Below are 16,280 nucleotides of genomic sequence, written 5' to 3' on the forward strand. Positions count from 1 at the left end.
ACACTTAACAATTTAAAAGCGCAACATAGAAATTATTTAAAGTGAAACAAGTTTGGAGTGAAAAGTTAGCATGGTTCAACAAGGACACAAAAACAGGGAATTAAACTGATGATCACTATAACCAAGGATGTATTCATGACTTAAACATTGAGTGCATTCATTTTAAATTATGGCCTTCAAACAAAATTATTAGGTTTTAAGGAAAGGCCTCTAGCCTGACAACCAAAACTGATTTTGACTACAGATTAGTTAGTCTGCCTGAAGAATCCAAGATATTGTATCCCTTATTATTCTGCACAAAATCTACTATTTCTAACATTTTCATATAGAATTTGTACAACTATTCTTAACTATTCAGTAGTTTTAGTAACAGACTGGGTAATTCATCTACTTGCAAATATATTTTGTAACTGTATTCCATTGTATTTTCTTTCTCATCTCTTTCACTTTGCAACCGGAGAAGCACTAAATTATCATCATCATTGGCTTCCCATCATTGTAATGTATTATTCAAACTCCACGCTACGGATTACATTGTATGTCTTCTTCATGCCTGAAGTAAGGCCAAAGACACAATTTTCTCCTCAATTGGACAATGAAATTGTATTCTTTCATCTTACACTGTGTTAAGCTAAATGTTTGTATGTGAGTGTGTGTGTGCGTGTGTGTGTGTGTACCTCTATAGGCTGTGGGTCATTGAGATGGTCACTCAGGTCCATCAGTATCTGAGGCATCCAGTCTGGAACGTCGTAGGGGCTCGATAGGATGCATGCACTGAGGCCGAGCACTCCAGCATGGCGCCGGACTAAGTCTGCACACACACACACACACACACACACACACACACGGAGAGTTAAAATCGGCCTTAGAATTTCAAGGTTCACAATTCCCCTGGGATAAGAAAGGGTAATAGGGCAAGTTTTACTGTGATTGCCTCACTGTGTGATTGTGACGTACATAAATGTGTGTGTGTGTGTGTGTGTGTGTGCATACCTGTGGAGGCCAGCTCTCCTCTGGCCCTGGGGAGGCGAGTCTGACTCAGCGTCTGGAGCTGTGTCTGCAGACTGGAGTCCAGAGGGAAGAACTGGCACTGCAGTAAACCACTGAGGGTGGTGCCTGCCATGTCCCTCACCTACAGGGAGAGGGAGGAAAAGGGTAGGGAGAGGGAGGAAAAGAGTAGGGAGGGAGGGAGGGAGGGACAGCAAGGAGAGAGAAAGATTTAGAATTTTAAAAAAGGGGACTAGTGAAGATCAGAACTGACAAATAAAGGATGCGGCGGAAAGCACAAGGCAGTTTCAGAGCGAGAAACGCATACACAATTTATTAAAAGAGGCGAGTGCATAGAGATCGGGGAAAAGCGAGGCACAGAGATGAGCTGAGGATGAGGAGGAGGATCAGGAGGAGGATGAGGAGAAGGAGGAGGAGGATGAGGAGGAGGATGAGGAGAAGGAGGATGAGGAGGAGGAGGAGGAGGAGGAGGAGGAAGAGGAGGGATAGATGCTGAGTTGAACTGAGGTAAAATTCACTTGCAGAACATCACTGCCTTCCTGCATTACTTTGCATAAATAATGAATAAGCTCTTGAGTGATGATGCATTGATGCATTGAAATAGACAATGATACAAAGACAACACATTCACCAAGTTGTAAGTTAGAGAACATGGGTGAAGCCTAGTGCTTATTGATTTTCACCTGCACATCCAAATCAATGGAAAGAGACAGGTTAAAGAAGGTTTTAAAAGCATGACAAGTGAGACATGGACTGTACAAAAGATGACTCAATATTAGAAGAGACTTCTATATTCTGTGCACCAGTAGTAAGTTGATTAAATTACATCAATAAATAGAAATGAATAATTAATTAACATAACAACAGTTGAAAAATAAACCGTCCAAACAAATATGCTTTGGGCATTTATATTTTGGGCATTAGATTGATTTATGATGTTATTTTTAGATCTCTTAAATTACAACCAGCTACAAAGGAGTGCAAGATGGCCATAGAGCTCTATCAACATCCTTATAACCACAAAAGGCACCAAAATAGGAGCTGAGCAGTGAGGTAGAGTGTTATTTTTAAGCAATAAGCATGAACAGAAAAGAGGGATTAATATTTAGTGAGGAAAGACTTGAGGATAATAAGTGGCCTTTTCTAATCCTGTGACAATTGTACCTTACAGAGGGGCGATGATTGCATTAAACCAGTGTTTGCTGCCTTTTTGTGCATACATTACCTCAAGCTGTTCATCAAGCAGCAGCTGCATCACCAGCTTTCGGATGCGGAGCACCTCGGCAGGCACACTGAGCAGGGTAAACAAGTTGTAGAAAACCATGATCTGGAGGTAGGTCAGTACTGAGAAGCGTGCATGCCACGACCTGCTGCCTGCCATCTAGAGAGAGGGGAGAGAGAAAGAGAGAGACAGAGGTGGGTTGGGGTTTGTACAGAGCCCCTTAAGTCCAAAAAGATGGTGTTTTATGTATCTTGTGTGAACAAAATATTATGTTGTGAACACAAGTTAATATGTTGTGTACTATCTTGTGAGAACAAGATAATATTGTATGAGTTCATATGCTTCTCTATCATTTTATCAAGGCTTATTTTCACCTTTCATAATAATAAAAATCTTTCAGTTCTAGCATAACAACACTTAAAGTCTAGAGCCATGCTGGGGGTCTCTGTGAGAATGCTAGCACGCTCACAATGACCATGCTAACATGCTGATGTTCAACAAATATAATGTTTACGATGTTCACCATAATAGTTTAGCATTTTAGCATGCTAACATTTGCTAATTAGCACTAAACACAAAGTACAGCTGAGGCTGATGGGAATGTCTTTAGTTTTCTCACGGAAAATCATTTGGCTGAATGCCTACCAAACAAGCAGTCACCAGAAAGTTACTCGGGGCTAAGCATTAGAAGCGCTACTGTAGGCAGTTTTCCCTAAAATGTACACACTTTTAAAAGAATTGTTTGACATTTTGGGAAATACGCTTATTCAATTTCTTGCTGAGAGTTAGATGGGAAGATTAGTACCTCATATATGTATGCTAAATATGAAGCTACAGACAATTAGATTAGCTTAGCATAAAGACTGAAAACAGCTAGCAAAGACTAAGAGTCTACAGTCATGCTAGCAGCTCTGTGAGCCTGTACTAAGGCACAGTGGTGCTTTGAGCTAAATGCTAACATCAGCATACTAACGTACGCACAGTGACATGTTAATGCTAAACAAGTATAATGTTTACCATCTTGTTTAGCTTGATAGCACATTAACATTAGTTAGCACTAAACACAAGGCTGGTGCTGGTGGGAATGATACTGGTTTTGCAAGTATTTGGTTATAAATTTGGACAAATAAAAAAATGTATACCTTTTTTTACCACTTTGAACCAGGCTAGGTGTTTCCCTCTGCTTCCAGTCTTAATGCTAAGCTAAGCTAACCATCTGCTGGCTACAGGATGAGAGTGGTATTAATTCTCTTGTCTAACTCTAGGTGAGAAAGCGAGTATTTCCCAAAATGTGAACATACTCCTTTAAATAACTTTTGCACAAAACATGAGATCTCGTTCCCACTTGATAAAAAATGTAGGTTGTTGGTGTCAAGGTGAAACCAAAAAATGTTTGAATGCAATGTTTTCTGATCCTGTCTACCATGAAATATGAAGCTGTAGGCATGATGGTTAGACATTCTGAGAACATTCGAGAACAGAAATTTCTACACAGGGGTACCACTCACATACACAACTCACAGCATAAATACTGTAAGCATCACAAAGTAAGCAAATTAAAATAGCACAGGTTGTTTTTAGTCTAACAACACCTTGGGCAGCATTAGACTCGGAACACTGACAGCAGGCAGGTGGGGCAGTGTGTGTGTTTGAGTGTGTGCATATTACCTCTTCCAGCGCTGCCAGAACCAAAGGGATGTGCTCAGGATACAGCAGGCCCTGGGACATGAGAGAGAGACACGTGCGCGCATCCTGCTTCATCTCATCATAGCTCTCATCAATCTCCACCGGGGCAATCTGCAGGGAGAGAGAAACAGAGAGAGGTAGGAAGACACAGAGCTACACACCATTTTGAGTAAATGAAGAGAGAAATTGAGTTTAATGGGCAAGTAAGATTGAGTGGGTAATAATGCTGCGCTGGGACCTGTGTGTGTATGTGTGTATATGTGTGTGTGTGTTGTTACCTTGAACAGTAGAGGAAGGAGCTGTAGTTGCTGCTGGACAGGAGTGGTGAAAGTTCGCCCTGCGCTCGCCATCAACCATTTCAATACTGCAAATGACACACACACACACAGAGGAGATTTTGGGTTGCTGCCAAAAAATAAAAACAACAGACTTGGCGCTGTGACCTTACTGCATTGCTCTGCTACAACACAATCTATCATGATTTAATATCTAATGATTTGGATAATTTCATAACCAGATTTTCTGAATGTATTTGAATAATGGAAATTAGAGTAGTAACAGAAACTGAAAGAGCAACAAATGTTAAGACAAATTTCAGCCTTTGGTAAACAGGTATACCACCATAAAAAACAGAAGCAGGTTCTAAAAAACAAATCAAGAAATCTTGATCTAAAATTAAATATTTGTGCCAAAACTATAAAGAATTTTATTTTCAAATAATTTTCCACACCTACTGCATGATCTCGAGTAGCAAAATAAAACTATCTTTTAAAACTAAATAAATAAAGTATTATAATTCACACTTTTCATATTTTATTTATTAACTTAACTTTCATTTTTTTGTAAATAATATTTTCCTACATGTACAGGTATAAACACTGCTTGTTTCAAAGCCTTCTCGCCACTGCCAGGAATAAATAATATAATATGTAATTTTTTAGTTAGTTGTAAAGTTTACTAAAACCACCAGTTAGGCCGATAGCCTCTAGTGGTATGCAGATAGTTCGGATTTTATGTTCCCAGGTTTTAAAATATCCGTCTCTGGGATTTCTGCTGCCAGCTCTTATTGGACAGAAATGTTGCTGGGGAATTTTGTAAATGTCCTTTTTCAATGCTGTAAGCACTAACTGTCATGGTTTGAGGGTTTTGAGTTTAGTCATTTCCTGTTTTATTTTGTATACTCACCTCTCCTCATGTGTGGTGTAGCTTCACTTCCTGTTTGTGTTTTTCCCTCCAGTTTTGATTATTTGCCCCGCCCTGATTAGTTTCACCTGTGTCTAGTTATCATTCTCTCACTTGTGTATTTAGTCTCTGTGATTCCTTTAATCTTTGTCAGTTCATCCTAGTTGCTAAATTGGCTATTGGTTTTGGTTTTCTGCTATTTGGACCTGTATCTATCTGCCTGCCTCTAGTACAAATTACTGCACTATGTGGCCTGTACAAATGTTAATATTAGAGACACCCTCCCAAATATTGAGTTAGACTCCCTTACATAACTTATTTTGAAAAGCTTGAACACACCCTTGAAATTCCCCTTCATCTACACCTCACTACCTTTTAAAAGTGGATTTAAAAGGTGAAATCAATAAGGGATCACAGCTTTTAGCTTGTTTCATCTGGCTTCAGAGTGTCAGTCTATTTCATCAAGAGAACAAGCTGTCCTTGTGTGTGTATATATTTTTTTCCCACAGCTACTGTCTATCCCTGGCCTACACCATGTCCATCCACCACACAGTTTACATGCTTGCATCCACATTCTGACCCGTCTTGAGAAGTTTGACAGCCTGGGTGCGCTCGTCCGTCTCTTGGGTGTTCTCATCGTGGACGTGATTGTGGATCTCCGGCTCCGACGTGAGGGGCTTGAGCCGCTCTAGGACCCGAGTGACGAACTCTGCCACGTGGGGGGAGGAGGTGGGCTGGGTGTGGGGCAGGGCCACGTCTATCATAAAGATATAGGTCAGGACACTGGAGAGAGAGGGGGGACAGAGGGGGTAAGGGAGGAGAGGCAGAGGGAGAGGAGGGGAAAAATGGAGGGGAAACAGAAAGGAAAAGAAACAAAGAAAAGGAAAAGAGTTACAAATACAGAATAGCAGCAGTTAAGACAGACATAGCGATAAAGAGGCTTAGAGTGGAACAGCCCAAGCAGTGCACACAAACTAATTAGATTAACCTATATAACCATGATTATGTAATCCAGAAGAGATAACACCAAGTTAATTTGGTACCTTCCAATGCGCTCCCTGACATTCTTATACACCTGGGTGAGTTTGGGCTCCAGGTAAGCCAGCAGTCTGTGCAACAGTTCAGAAACTCTCCACTGCTGCTGGGCCAGACCTCCCTGAAGCACATACAGCAAACTGACAAAAACAGAGACAAAAACAACAAGAGAGAGGGGGATTGAGGGATAGGGGGTTGTTATGTTACTGCGGCATGTTAGCTCAGCATACGTCAGCTCAGGTTATTATTGAAATCAGAAACCCCTGAAATACTGTAGATGACATAAATACATACTCTGTGCGTATAGTTATTCATACACATGGACACACACACAGACACACATACCTGGCGTCCCTGAATGAGCCGCCCTCTCCGCTGAGCGGGCTCTCCATCAGCAGCTCAAACAGCCAGTGCAGTTTCCTGGGGTCCCTGCCCTCCTATTGGACAGCAGCCAGTACAAATAGGCTTATTTTTGGAACTATTATTTACATCCACTGAGGTACTGTATGCACATGCTGGTATTCCCATACTTTTACTTCCAATGGAAACAGAGAAAGTAGTCCCTGCAAATCGGTCTAAATGATTTACAACAAAAGTTTATGTCCTCATCGATCCAAAAGTTATGTTTTCTGCTGCAATAAGTTGCAGACAACAATAGTTTACAGTAACATTGTCCTCCTGTGAAGAGCATAGTTTTAGAAAATAGTCTGGTAATATTAAAGAGAGAAATGGGGAAATTAATTTGTTGCTGATTAACAAGACTAGCGGCTCTGTGAGGCCACAGCAATGCTTTGAGCTATTTGCTAACGCTAGCATGGCAAGATACTCATAATGACAATACTAACATGCTGAGGTTTAGCAGGTCTAATGTTTATCATTGTTACCATCTGAGTTTAGCGTGTTAGCATGCTAACATTTGCTAATTAACACAAAGTACAGCTGAAGCTGATGGGAATGTCATTAGCTTTGCAGGTATTTGGTTATAAAGCAAAATATTGGATACATTAAAATTTTGACCTGATCATGGTGAAAAGTGAAGGGATCACCAAAATTATTACAATTTATCTTGAGGGGGACATGAATGTATATACCAAATTTCATGGTGATCCATCCAATAGTTGTCCATACATTTCACTCAAAACTACAAATGTCAACCTCATGGAGGCGCTAGAGGCAAAGTCATTAGGATTCATCGTCTGGGAACCATGAATAACTGTACAATATGGCATGGCAATTAGTTCAATAGTTGTTGAGATATTTCAGTTTGGACCAAAGTGGTGGACAGACTGACCAAAATTGCCATCCCTAGAACCATACTAGCAACAACAACAACAACAAAAAAATTGTTAAGAGTTGTTTGTGCAGCAAATGGTGTTTTCTAAATCCAATTTTCACCGCAATGTTTGTTTTATTGATTTTTTAAAATCTGATCTTCAATTTTTTTATACTGAAAATATACAGATAATTTCCCAATTTTCTTTAATGAGCCCTAAGCTATGTTGTGTATGGTGTATTTGTATGCATGTGAGCAACTCACACAGGCAGTAGCGATGCAGGTACCCCAGTCTGTGTAGGTCTCCACTGTGATGTTGGTTAATGCTGTCCTGATCAAAGGGCACAAAAGCTTCCATAGCCTGTCCACCTGAGTGCGCACACACACAATAATGAAAGTTGTTATTAATATTGACTTTTCTTATCAAAAAGTAGTGTAGTGTGTATATTTGTCACTGTGTATGTGTGTGTGTGTGTGTTTTCAGTACCTTGCTGAAACTCCAGAGTTTGCTGCCTCTGATTAGTCCTGCAGTAATCTCACACACACAGCGCTGGGAGCTCTCATGGGGGTCACTGGCAAGCTGGTCTAGGTGAGGCCATAGTAACGGCAGGAACACGTCACCATAGTTACAAAACAGCCCCTGTCAATCAAAGTGAGCATGAAGGTTTGTTCGATGTGGAGAAACCAAGACCTTTTTTTTTTTAACCAAAGAAAGATTACAGTCATTCGCTTGATGTAAGTAAAATGTCAGCTATCTGACAGAGAAAAAAGGAATCACAGCAGTTAATGACACAAATTCCAGCTCTACGTAATACAATTCAGCCTTGGCTCGCGGTGGTATGACATGTCATTTCTTGGTTAAAGGTTTGCCAGATGGATAGAGGCTGAGACTTTTTCGCCCCTCTAAATTAGAAGATAATAAAACAAAGAAGGTTAGCTCCATGGTATAACCTCCAAACCCGCAAATTAAAGCAAACATCACGAAAACGTGAAAGGAAATGGCATTCCAACAATCTGGAAGAATCTCATTTAGCCTGGCAAGATAGTCTTAAAACATATAGGAAAGCCCTCCGTAATGCCAGAGCAGCTTACTACTGATCCTTAATAGAGGAAAAATGAAAACAACCCCAGGGTTCTTTTCAGCACTGTAGCCAGGCTGACAGAGAGTCACAACTCTATTGAGTCAAGTATTCCTATAGTCCTCAGTAGTAACGACTTCATGAGCTTCTTTAATGATAACATTTTAACTATTAGAGAAAAAAATCATCATGTCCTGCCCTCAACCGTTACCGATTTATCTCCTATCGACCTTCTTCAACTAACTTCAATGATTTCTTCATCCAAGCCATCAACCTGTCTCTTAAACCCCATTCCAACTAGGTTGCTTAAAGAAGTTTTAGCCTTAGTTGGCACTTCTTTACTGGATATGATCAATTTGTCTTTATTAACTGGCTATGTACCACAATCATTTAAAATAGCTGTAGTTAAACCTTCTTAAACTTCTTAAAAAGCCCACTCTTGATCCAGGGTTTTTTAGCCAACTATAGACCTATATCTAACCTTCCCTTTCTTTCTAAGACCCTTGAGAAAGCAGTTGCCAATCAGTTGTGTGACTTTCTAAATAATAATAGTTTATTTGAGGATTTTCAGTCAGGATTTAGAGCGCATCATAGCACAGAGACAGCACTGGTGAAAATTTCAAATGACCTTTTAATTGCATCAGACATTGGACTTGTCTCTGTACTTGTTAGATATTACATTACAGAGACTGGAACATTTATTCTGCATTAAAGGAACCGCACTAAGCTGGTTTAAATCCTATCTATCAGATCAATCTCAGTTTGTACATGTTAACGGTGAGTCCTCCGTGCATGCCAAAGTTAGTCACGGAGTTCCACAAGGTTCTGTGCTTGGATCGATTCTATTCACCTTATGTATGCCTCCTTTAGGCAGTATTATTAGGAAACACTGCATACACTTTCATTGTTATGCAGATGATACCCAATTATATCTATCGATCAAGCCAGATGAAACTAATCAGTTAGCTAAACTTCAGGCATGCCTCCTTCTCTCGCTTTCAGCAGGTATTTCTGCCTCTGGAGCTGCAGAGTCTGGATCTGTTATTGTGGGCCACCTGCTGCCCTGTGTTCCTGCTCGACAACTGCTATTACAATTATTATTAAAGTCTTATCACTATTATAATCATTATTATTCCTATCACTACCATTACATTATTATTATTTTAGAATTCTAGGTGGAATTTGCATTGTTTGTGGAATTTGAATTGAATTGAACTGAAATTGCACCTTGAAGAGACAGAAGCGACGGGGGTTGAAGCTGTCTTTTCCTTTCCGATCCTCCAGAGAGAGAAACTCTACGAGCTGGTCAATAAACTCTGGGTCCGAGAAATATTCAAAGATGATCTTTTCACCCTGAGCGACACACAAACAAACACCAAATGTAATAATAGTAATACTGAGGCATCAGTGAGATTTTTATGTCTGGTACAGTATGAGCATGCACCTCACTCATCTCTTCATATGGCAGGTCATCTTTTGGCTTTTCAGATGCTGCATGGATCATCATTTCTCTAAGAGGTGCAGGAGACAAAGAAGAGGTGATTTATAGATAATAACAAATAAAAAAATGTGGATAGACAAATATTGTCTTAGTACTGTCTAAGCAGCAAGGATACAGGAATGATTAAAAAGTCTGTTTAGTCAGCAAGCCGTCCGCACACCAAGCCAGCCAGCCAGCTCTCCACCTCTACATCATTTCTTCTATCTAGGCCAGGCAGCAGGTCATTCAGTCAGCCTTATCTAGGCCAGGCCATGACAGGAAGTCAGTTCAACATCCTGCTAGTTATCCAGCCACCCAGATCAGTCATCCAACAGTTAGTCAGACATAAACTTAGCCACAAAGCCAAGCATCAAATCAACCAGGCACTTAAGTCAATCAGCTATTTAGCTCCATCCAACCAAGCAGTTAATCAGCCTTCCAGTTTCTAAATCCACCACCTAAACACTCTCTTCACACATTCTCTTTACCTTGGCCATGAGTAGTAGCCCCAGTGTGTTTTCTCCACATACTGTTGAGAATCCCACTGTTCCTGACTTAGAGGTAGGTTGTTGCTGTCATACTGCAGCCAGCGATTCCCCTCACGATCCCCTGCACACACACCCTCTGGATCCTCTATACCACCTAAACACACATGCAAACACAATACAAATGCATGAAAAGTCATGAGCACACACATATAAGCATGTTTTGAGACTCATTAGTAGGTGAGTGTGTGTTACTGCCCTGTTTCTAGACAAAAATCGGTTTATATTCCGGTCTTCTTGCTTACTCAAGGTAAATTACCACACAATTAGTCTGTACACCATGATGTATTATTTAATTAAAATTAGGACTGCTAATGCTGAAATTGCAACTGATACTGTATCAGTAGCTGGATTGAGAGATGGCCTTACAACTAAAATTGTTGCATTTTCCTACAAGAACTAAATGTTGTATACTGTATATGATTATGTGCTTATACTCACTGATATCTGATGGCTTCACAGCCACTTTTTTTCTTGGTCGTTTTAGCTGTTTCAGGATACCGGCCATTGCTGAGATCGCCACCTAAGAGAGAGAAAGATTATACAATAGTATAAGAGCCACGCACAAACACAGCAGATCCCCCAGGTCCAGTACAAAGTGCTATCTGTACTGGTATTTGTTGTATTTGTTGTATATGCACTGTGTCAGTTTTACATTATTCTATGTTGCTGCTTATTTTTGGATATATCGCTGCTACTTTTAGTTGTACTGCTATTAGTTTTTTAGCTACTCACACTTTTAACACAGACTTTTTTGGGACTTGCTTATTTGTGACTGTCTGGTATTTGGTCTGTATCGTTGTGTTGTCCATGACTGTCCCACAATGCAATGCACAAAGGAAATGGAGGCTCTACTCACAGCTGGAAAAGAATGTAATAAAATGCAGGTGGTGGTGGCAGCTCAAAAATGTCTGTATTAAATCATTAGAAAGACATTTTGCTTTCAATTCAATTTTATTTATATGGCACCATAACAGAAGTTTCTTTTTGTTTCCAAGTTTAATTGGAAGTGACAATCTAAAGTCACAGCTTGACTGACATCTAAGGGCACACCTGTTAGTTGAAAATAGTAAAGTATGTTGCATGCTAACTGCAAAAAGAGTACACTATAAAGTATGTACTGTAGACAGTTATTATGTAGTATGAAACTGGGACACGGCATCTGCGTTTAAGACATGGAGACATGTAACTCCATTTCTGAATCATCACATAATCTCAATGTTTGGACAGCATTTAAGTATTTATGCTTTGGTGATGTTCTAGCATGTGAGTCCATAGCACATTCGCATGCATGGGCTCGATGTGAACCACAAAAAAAGCTTTTAGCCACCCCATCTTCATCCTTATAACCCAGTGGAATATCAGATACTTTACCATAAACTGATTAACCATTTATCCATGCAAACACAATCTCACGCACACACACAGCTGCAGACCTTGCGTATGCTGATGGAGTCATGTATGAGGCTCTGTGTGAAGTAGAGGACAGCGTCGGGGGGCAGTGGGTGATCTTCTCTCAGCTGGAGAGACAACAAGTCTGTGGCCATGTGCTCAAACTTCCAGGGCCTGAAACACAAGCAGACACACATGCAAACAAGTCACAGAAGTAATTCTGTATTGCAATGTAGTATCTTTTCACTAAACTTTTTCTAGCACACATTTTCTATTTTCAACCATAACTTGTTTGATTTACAGGCCAACATCACTGTGTCGAGGCTGCAGTAAGAGTGCATTTGCATTTTAAATACAGAATATATAACATAACTCGCATAGTGTATTGTGACATTTTTCCAACATTTCCATCACAAGTGCATATACACACTATGACATTTAAACAGGTGGAGAGAAAACCTACAGGTCTCTGTCTTCAAGGCAATCCAAGAGATCATTGACCAGCTTCTCATATTTCCTGTACAAAAGAAAAAGAAGCGTTAGCCAGTAGTACTATTCCTACTACTACATGTACTGATGGTAATGATAAATGGAGCCATTTAATTGTAAAACTACTAATGCATGCTAAGCTGGTGCTCTAGCTCTTTTGTAACCTTGAGAAAACCTAAGAGGGAATTAAAACTAAATGAATGAACAAATAATACCAACTCAAGTTCATATTCCTACCTTGCAGCAACCACGTTTCTGATTCGCTGACGTTGAAGCCCCTCTTTCAGCTCCTCTATGGACGGTGCCTCTAAACAAGGCATGGGATTTTCGGACTGTGCGATATGATTGGCTATCTCTACACATCTTTCAGATACCTAGAAGTGGAAGGGAACAAAGGGGAGCAATACGCAATCAAAAAAAAAAAAAATCAGATGAGGGTAGCTTATTGATTGTTAATGAACATATTGCTCACAGTAAAATAGATCCCTATGGTGTCGTGCTGCCGATGGATCCTGTCAGTGATGTCGTCAAGCAGTCGACCAATGGAGGGCTCCTCCAAGGTCATGGAAAGCGACAGGCCACAGCGGACCAGAGCAGGCCACACCTCCCCGACACAGTCCCAGTCCCTCACACTGGCTAGACAAACACCACTATGTACACCCAGCAGACAGTACAGAGCGCCCTAAGCAACAGAAACACACACAGACAGAATTTGGTGCTGAATCCTTCACAGTATGCATCAGTGGCCTTTTGTCTGAATTTGAAGGACACAACCTGTGTATCTTTGCAGCTCAAATAATCTGTAAAATACTTGCCAATTGTTTATTGAGGCATTTAGGCTGTCATCAGTCAAATATTTCACTTGAACAAGACCAATTAAAATGCATAACAGGCATAAACTCCATTGTTCTTGTTAGTAGAATGCACATCAATTTAATCTAATTGTAGGGTGTATTGTAGGGCAGAAAAATGAAAGTTACACGGAAATGTTCACCATTAATCTTATACACTGTCCATTATATGTTGAAGGGGAACATCATAACATGCACTACAAACACGCTATAATGAATTTTGTCCCAGTTTCCCACTGGTATTTGTACCTTGACCATTTAAGGGCAACTTCCTGGTGGTAAACTTCGAAATATTTCACTTTGTGAATTGCAAGTCAGGATCAAGCCCCTGATTGGACCATTTGCTAAACCTTCAGCTGAAAAGTGATCGTCCAGTCATAGTTTAGCAACCCAAACACACATTTAACAAAATCATCAGTTAGTCCTCATACTTGAAACCATTTCTCTCGTAAAAGTAGAAACATAGGTTTGAAATTCAAACACTAACAAACAAATTACACGTTTGCTTGCACATTTAAGTTTTGCTACAGTAAGCAACCGAACGGGCAACATTAGAAAGAAATATCAGTGTAATCTTGCACACGTTTTCCCTTGTAATACTAGGGCCAACCCTGAAATGCAGGACCAATGTTGCTCCTTTGTTTCCATATCTTCTACAAGGATCATCAACTGGTGAGGATGCTGACTTTTTGCCTGGGACCTGTAACCTTTAGTTTTAGCATTTTTGCATCAATATGGTAGCTATAGCATGATATCATGTATAATAACAATGATAACCTTTATTTATATTGCACTTTTCAAAAACAAGTTTACAAAGTGCTTCACAGACAAGAAGAAGAAGAGTGTTAAAAGAGGACAATGATGTTGCTCGCCTGATTTCCAATAGAAGACATTTTCCAGAGTTTTGGTGCCCTGACAGTAAATGCACCCTCTGTCTCCAGTCTAGCCCTGGGGATAGTCAACAAAAACTGGTCAGCAGAGGCTAAGATCAGAAGTGTAAAGAGAGAAAAGGGTAACAGTGTAGGGTGGGGCAAGGCCTGCATGCCTTAAAAACAAACAGTAAAACTTGAAAATCAATTCTGAAGGCCACAGGTGCAGGGAGGCCAATGTAGCCATCAAATACATACTGAAGACACAGTTTTGGACTACCTTCAAGCTTCAGCACCACGGACAGTGACCATTATGAGCAAGCCCAGAGCGACAACTGTGTTGGTCACCATGTGGACTGTATATGTGTGGTGTGGTACCTTAAACTGCTGCTGTGTGCCAGTGGTGTGTTGTGGTGAGAGCAGTTGTAGGATTCGGGGAATCAGGTCTCTGTAGGAGAAGCTAAAGGTTCCCAGTGCGGCCATCAGCACATTCTGGGCCCTGCTACGTACCTGCAAGGACATGCATGCATACACACACACACACACACACACACAGACACACATACACACATAAACAGATGCACATGCAAACATTCTCAATTAATTTCTATTTCTATTATCTATTAGAGATATTTATGTTAATAACATCAGGTAAATGTGAGCCAACAGATGTTCTGATTGGATTTTTCTTGTTAATTTTTCTTGTGTGTCGTGTCAGTTTTACCTGGCTGTAAGTGCTGGTAGAAAGCAGCAGCAGATTACAGAGCAGCTCCTGATGAACCACTTTATATTCACTGCCCTCAACCACCAGCTTCCTCATCTACTCACACAGAAATACAATGTTCAAATATTATAAAAAACACCAACTTCTCGCAATATCAGAATACATTTTATTTCATGTGCATGTGATTACAGCTACAGCTGTGACCCTGCACAAAGTGTGTGTGTTATTAAACTAACCTCGTGCTGGAGTAAAACCCGGTCAATGAGCAGTGCTCTGATGTGCTGCTTTTTCCCATGAAGCTGCAGAAGGAAAGAGGACATACTTAAATCACCCTGCAAGCGACTCATTGAGGCTGACAACAATCAGCAGCCTTGTTGCGCTTTTTCAGCTCACCCTGTTTTCCATGGACTTCTTGACAAGAGTGAAGCTTTTCCAGCGTGAGTCAAACTCCTTCTTGTGAGTGCCTCGGAAAAACATGAGGTCACTGATGATCTGTAGTGAGACAGAAAGACAAAAGGGTGCTGTGAGACCTTCGCAGGCCTACCGCAGGATAGAATAATAACATTCCATACATGAATAACAGAAAAATCACAAGGGCTGCACACCCTAATGATGACGAAGAGTGACTTTGTGTCATCTTCTGAGTACTCCAAGATGTGATCTGGATTTGGAAAAAGTGGATATAGATTGATAATTAGATAGATAATTGTGCATAATCACTTTCCAAACAAAGTGAGGAGTTTAGAGCCGGAGTGTTGTGGAGTTAAAATCTTCACTCACGTAGCAGCAGTTTCATGGTTTGGCAGATGGACTCTCTGTAGTTCTCCCGTGAATCATCTGGAGGGGAGGAGACACACAGACGTCCCGTATGGACACAGAATGCAGGATGAGCAGCCTTATCGCCCTCTGAAACTGAGGGAGCGACTACTTGTGCATGTGTGTTATGTGGCTGCTTGTTTGTGTTCTCTTACCATAGTCAACACCTATATGCAGCGTGATCTCCCCCAGATTTACCATGGAGGGCACACTGAGAAGAAAACAAAACGTATGGGGCAAAACGTGACAAGCCTGCACAAAAATGTTGGGTTTTTATATGTGTTTGTGTAGCTGCAGGACTCACAGGTCAGATACGTGTGGTCCATCCAGAGGGGGCAGCATGCTTCCAGCTCCAAGAAGGCAGTGTTGCACAATCGCAAGACTCTGCAACAGCTCCTCCCTGTGAATCAGACCACACGTTACAGTCCTTTTATAGCAGTGTGTGTGTCTGTGTTTGTTATAAATTCACTTGGCAAGTCTATAAAGGTGTTTCAACACTCTTGAGCACCTAAATTCAATTTCCCCCCTCTGTGCTCTTGATTAGGCTTCATCAAGAGCGTTAAGACAGATATTAAAAACAGATGTTGAACTTCAGGTTACATCTTTTGACGCAGACAAAATCCCATTTT

General features: G+C 40.6%; 1 protein-coding gene across 1 annotated transcript in view; it reads right to left on the reverse strand.

Moving 5' to 3' along the window:
• The window catches only part of psme4b (proteasome activator subunit 4b), a 37,057-nt gene that overhangs the window by 3,174 nt on the left and 17,603 nt on the right, over window positions 1-16,280 (reverse strand). The window contains exons 21-46 of the mRNA XM_044178698.1: window positions 15,956-16,051; window positions 15,807-15,862; window positions 15,616-15,672; window positions 15,441-15,496; window positions 15,229-15,327; window positions 15,072-15,134; window positions 14,836-14,931; window positions 14,490-14,621; window positions 12,864-13,073; window positions 12,629-12,765; window positions 12,366-12,419; window positions 11,947-12,076; window positions 10,952-11,033; window positions 10,454-10,607; window positions 9,930-9,996; window positions 9,713-9,838; window positions 7,894-8,046; window positions 7,671-7,775; window positions 6,479-6,570; window positions 6,142-6,273; window positions 5,679-5,881; window positions 4,195-4,280; window positions 3,899-4,027; window positions 2,234-2,389; window positions 994-1,132; window positions 678-811 (exon numbers count right to left, since the gene is read on the reverse strand). Coding sequence (XP_044034633.1) covers window positions 678-811; window positions 994-1,132; window positions 2,234-2,389; window positions 3,899-4,027; window positions 4,195-4,280; window positions 5,679-5,881; window positions 6,142-6,273; window positions 6,479-6,570; window positions 7,671-7,775; window positions 7,894-8,046; window positions 9,713-9,838; window positions 9,930-9,996; window positions 10,454-10,607; window positions 10,952-11,033; window positions 11,947-12,076; window positions 12,366-12,419; window positions 12,629-12,765; window positions 12,864-13,073; window positions 14,490-14,621; window positions 14,836-14,931; window positions 15,072-15,134; window positions 15,229-15,327; window positions 15,441-15,496; window positions 15,616-15,672; window positions 15,807-15,862; window positions 15,956-16,051 — 2,944 coding nt within the window. The remainder of the gene's footprint in view (window positions 1-677; window positions 812-993; window positions 1,133-2,233; window positions 2,390-3,898; window positions 4,028-4,194; window positions 4,281-5,678; window positions 5,882-6,141; window positions 6,274-6,478; window positions 6,571-7,670; window positions 7,776-7,893; window positions 8,047-9,712; window positions 9,839-9,929; window positions 9,997-10,453; window positions 10,608-10,951; window positions 11,034-11,946; window positions 12,077-12,365; window positions 12,420-12,628; window positions 12,766-12,863; window positions 13,074-14,489; window positions 14,622-14,835; window positions 14,932-15,071; window positions 15,135-15,228; window positions 15,328-15,440; window positions 15,497-15,615; window positions 15,673-15,806; window positions 15,863-15,955; window positions 16,052-16,280) is intronic.

Source organism: Siniperca chuatsi, linkage group LG20 (genome assembly GCF_020085105.1).
Source record: "Siniperca chuatsi isolate FFG_IHB_CAS linkage group LG20, ASM2008510v1, whole genome shotgun sequence".
Classification (NCBI taxonomy): Eukaryota; Metazoa; Chordata; class Actinopteri; order Centrarchiformes; family Sinipercidae; genus Siniperca; species Siniperca chuatsi.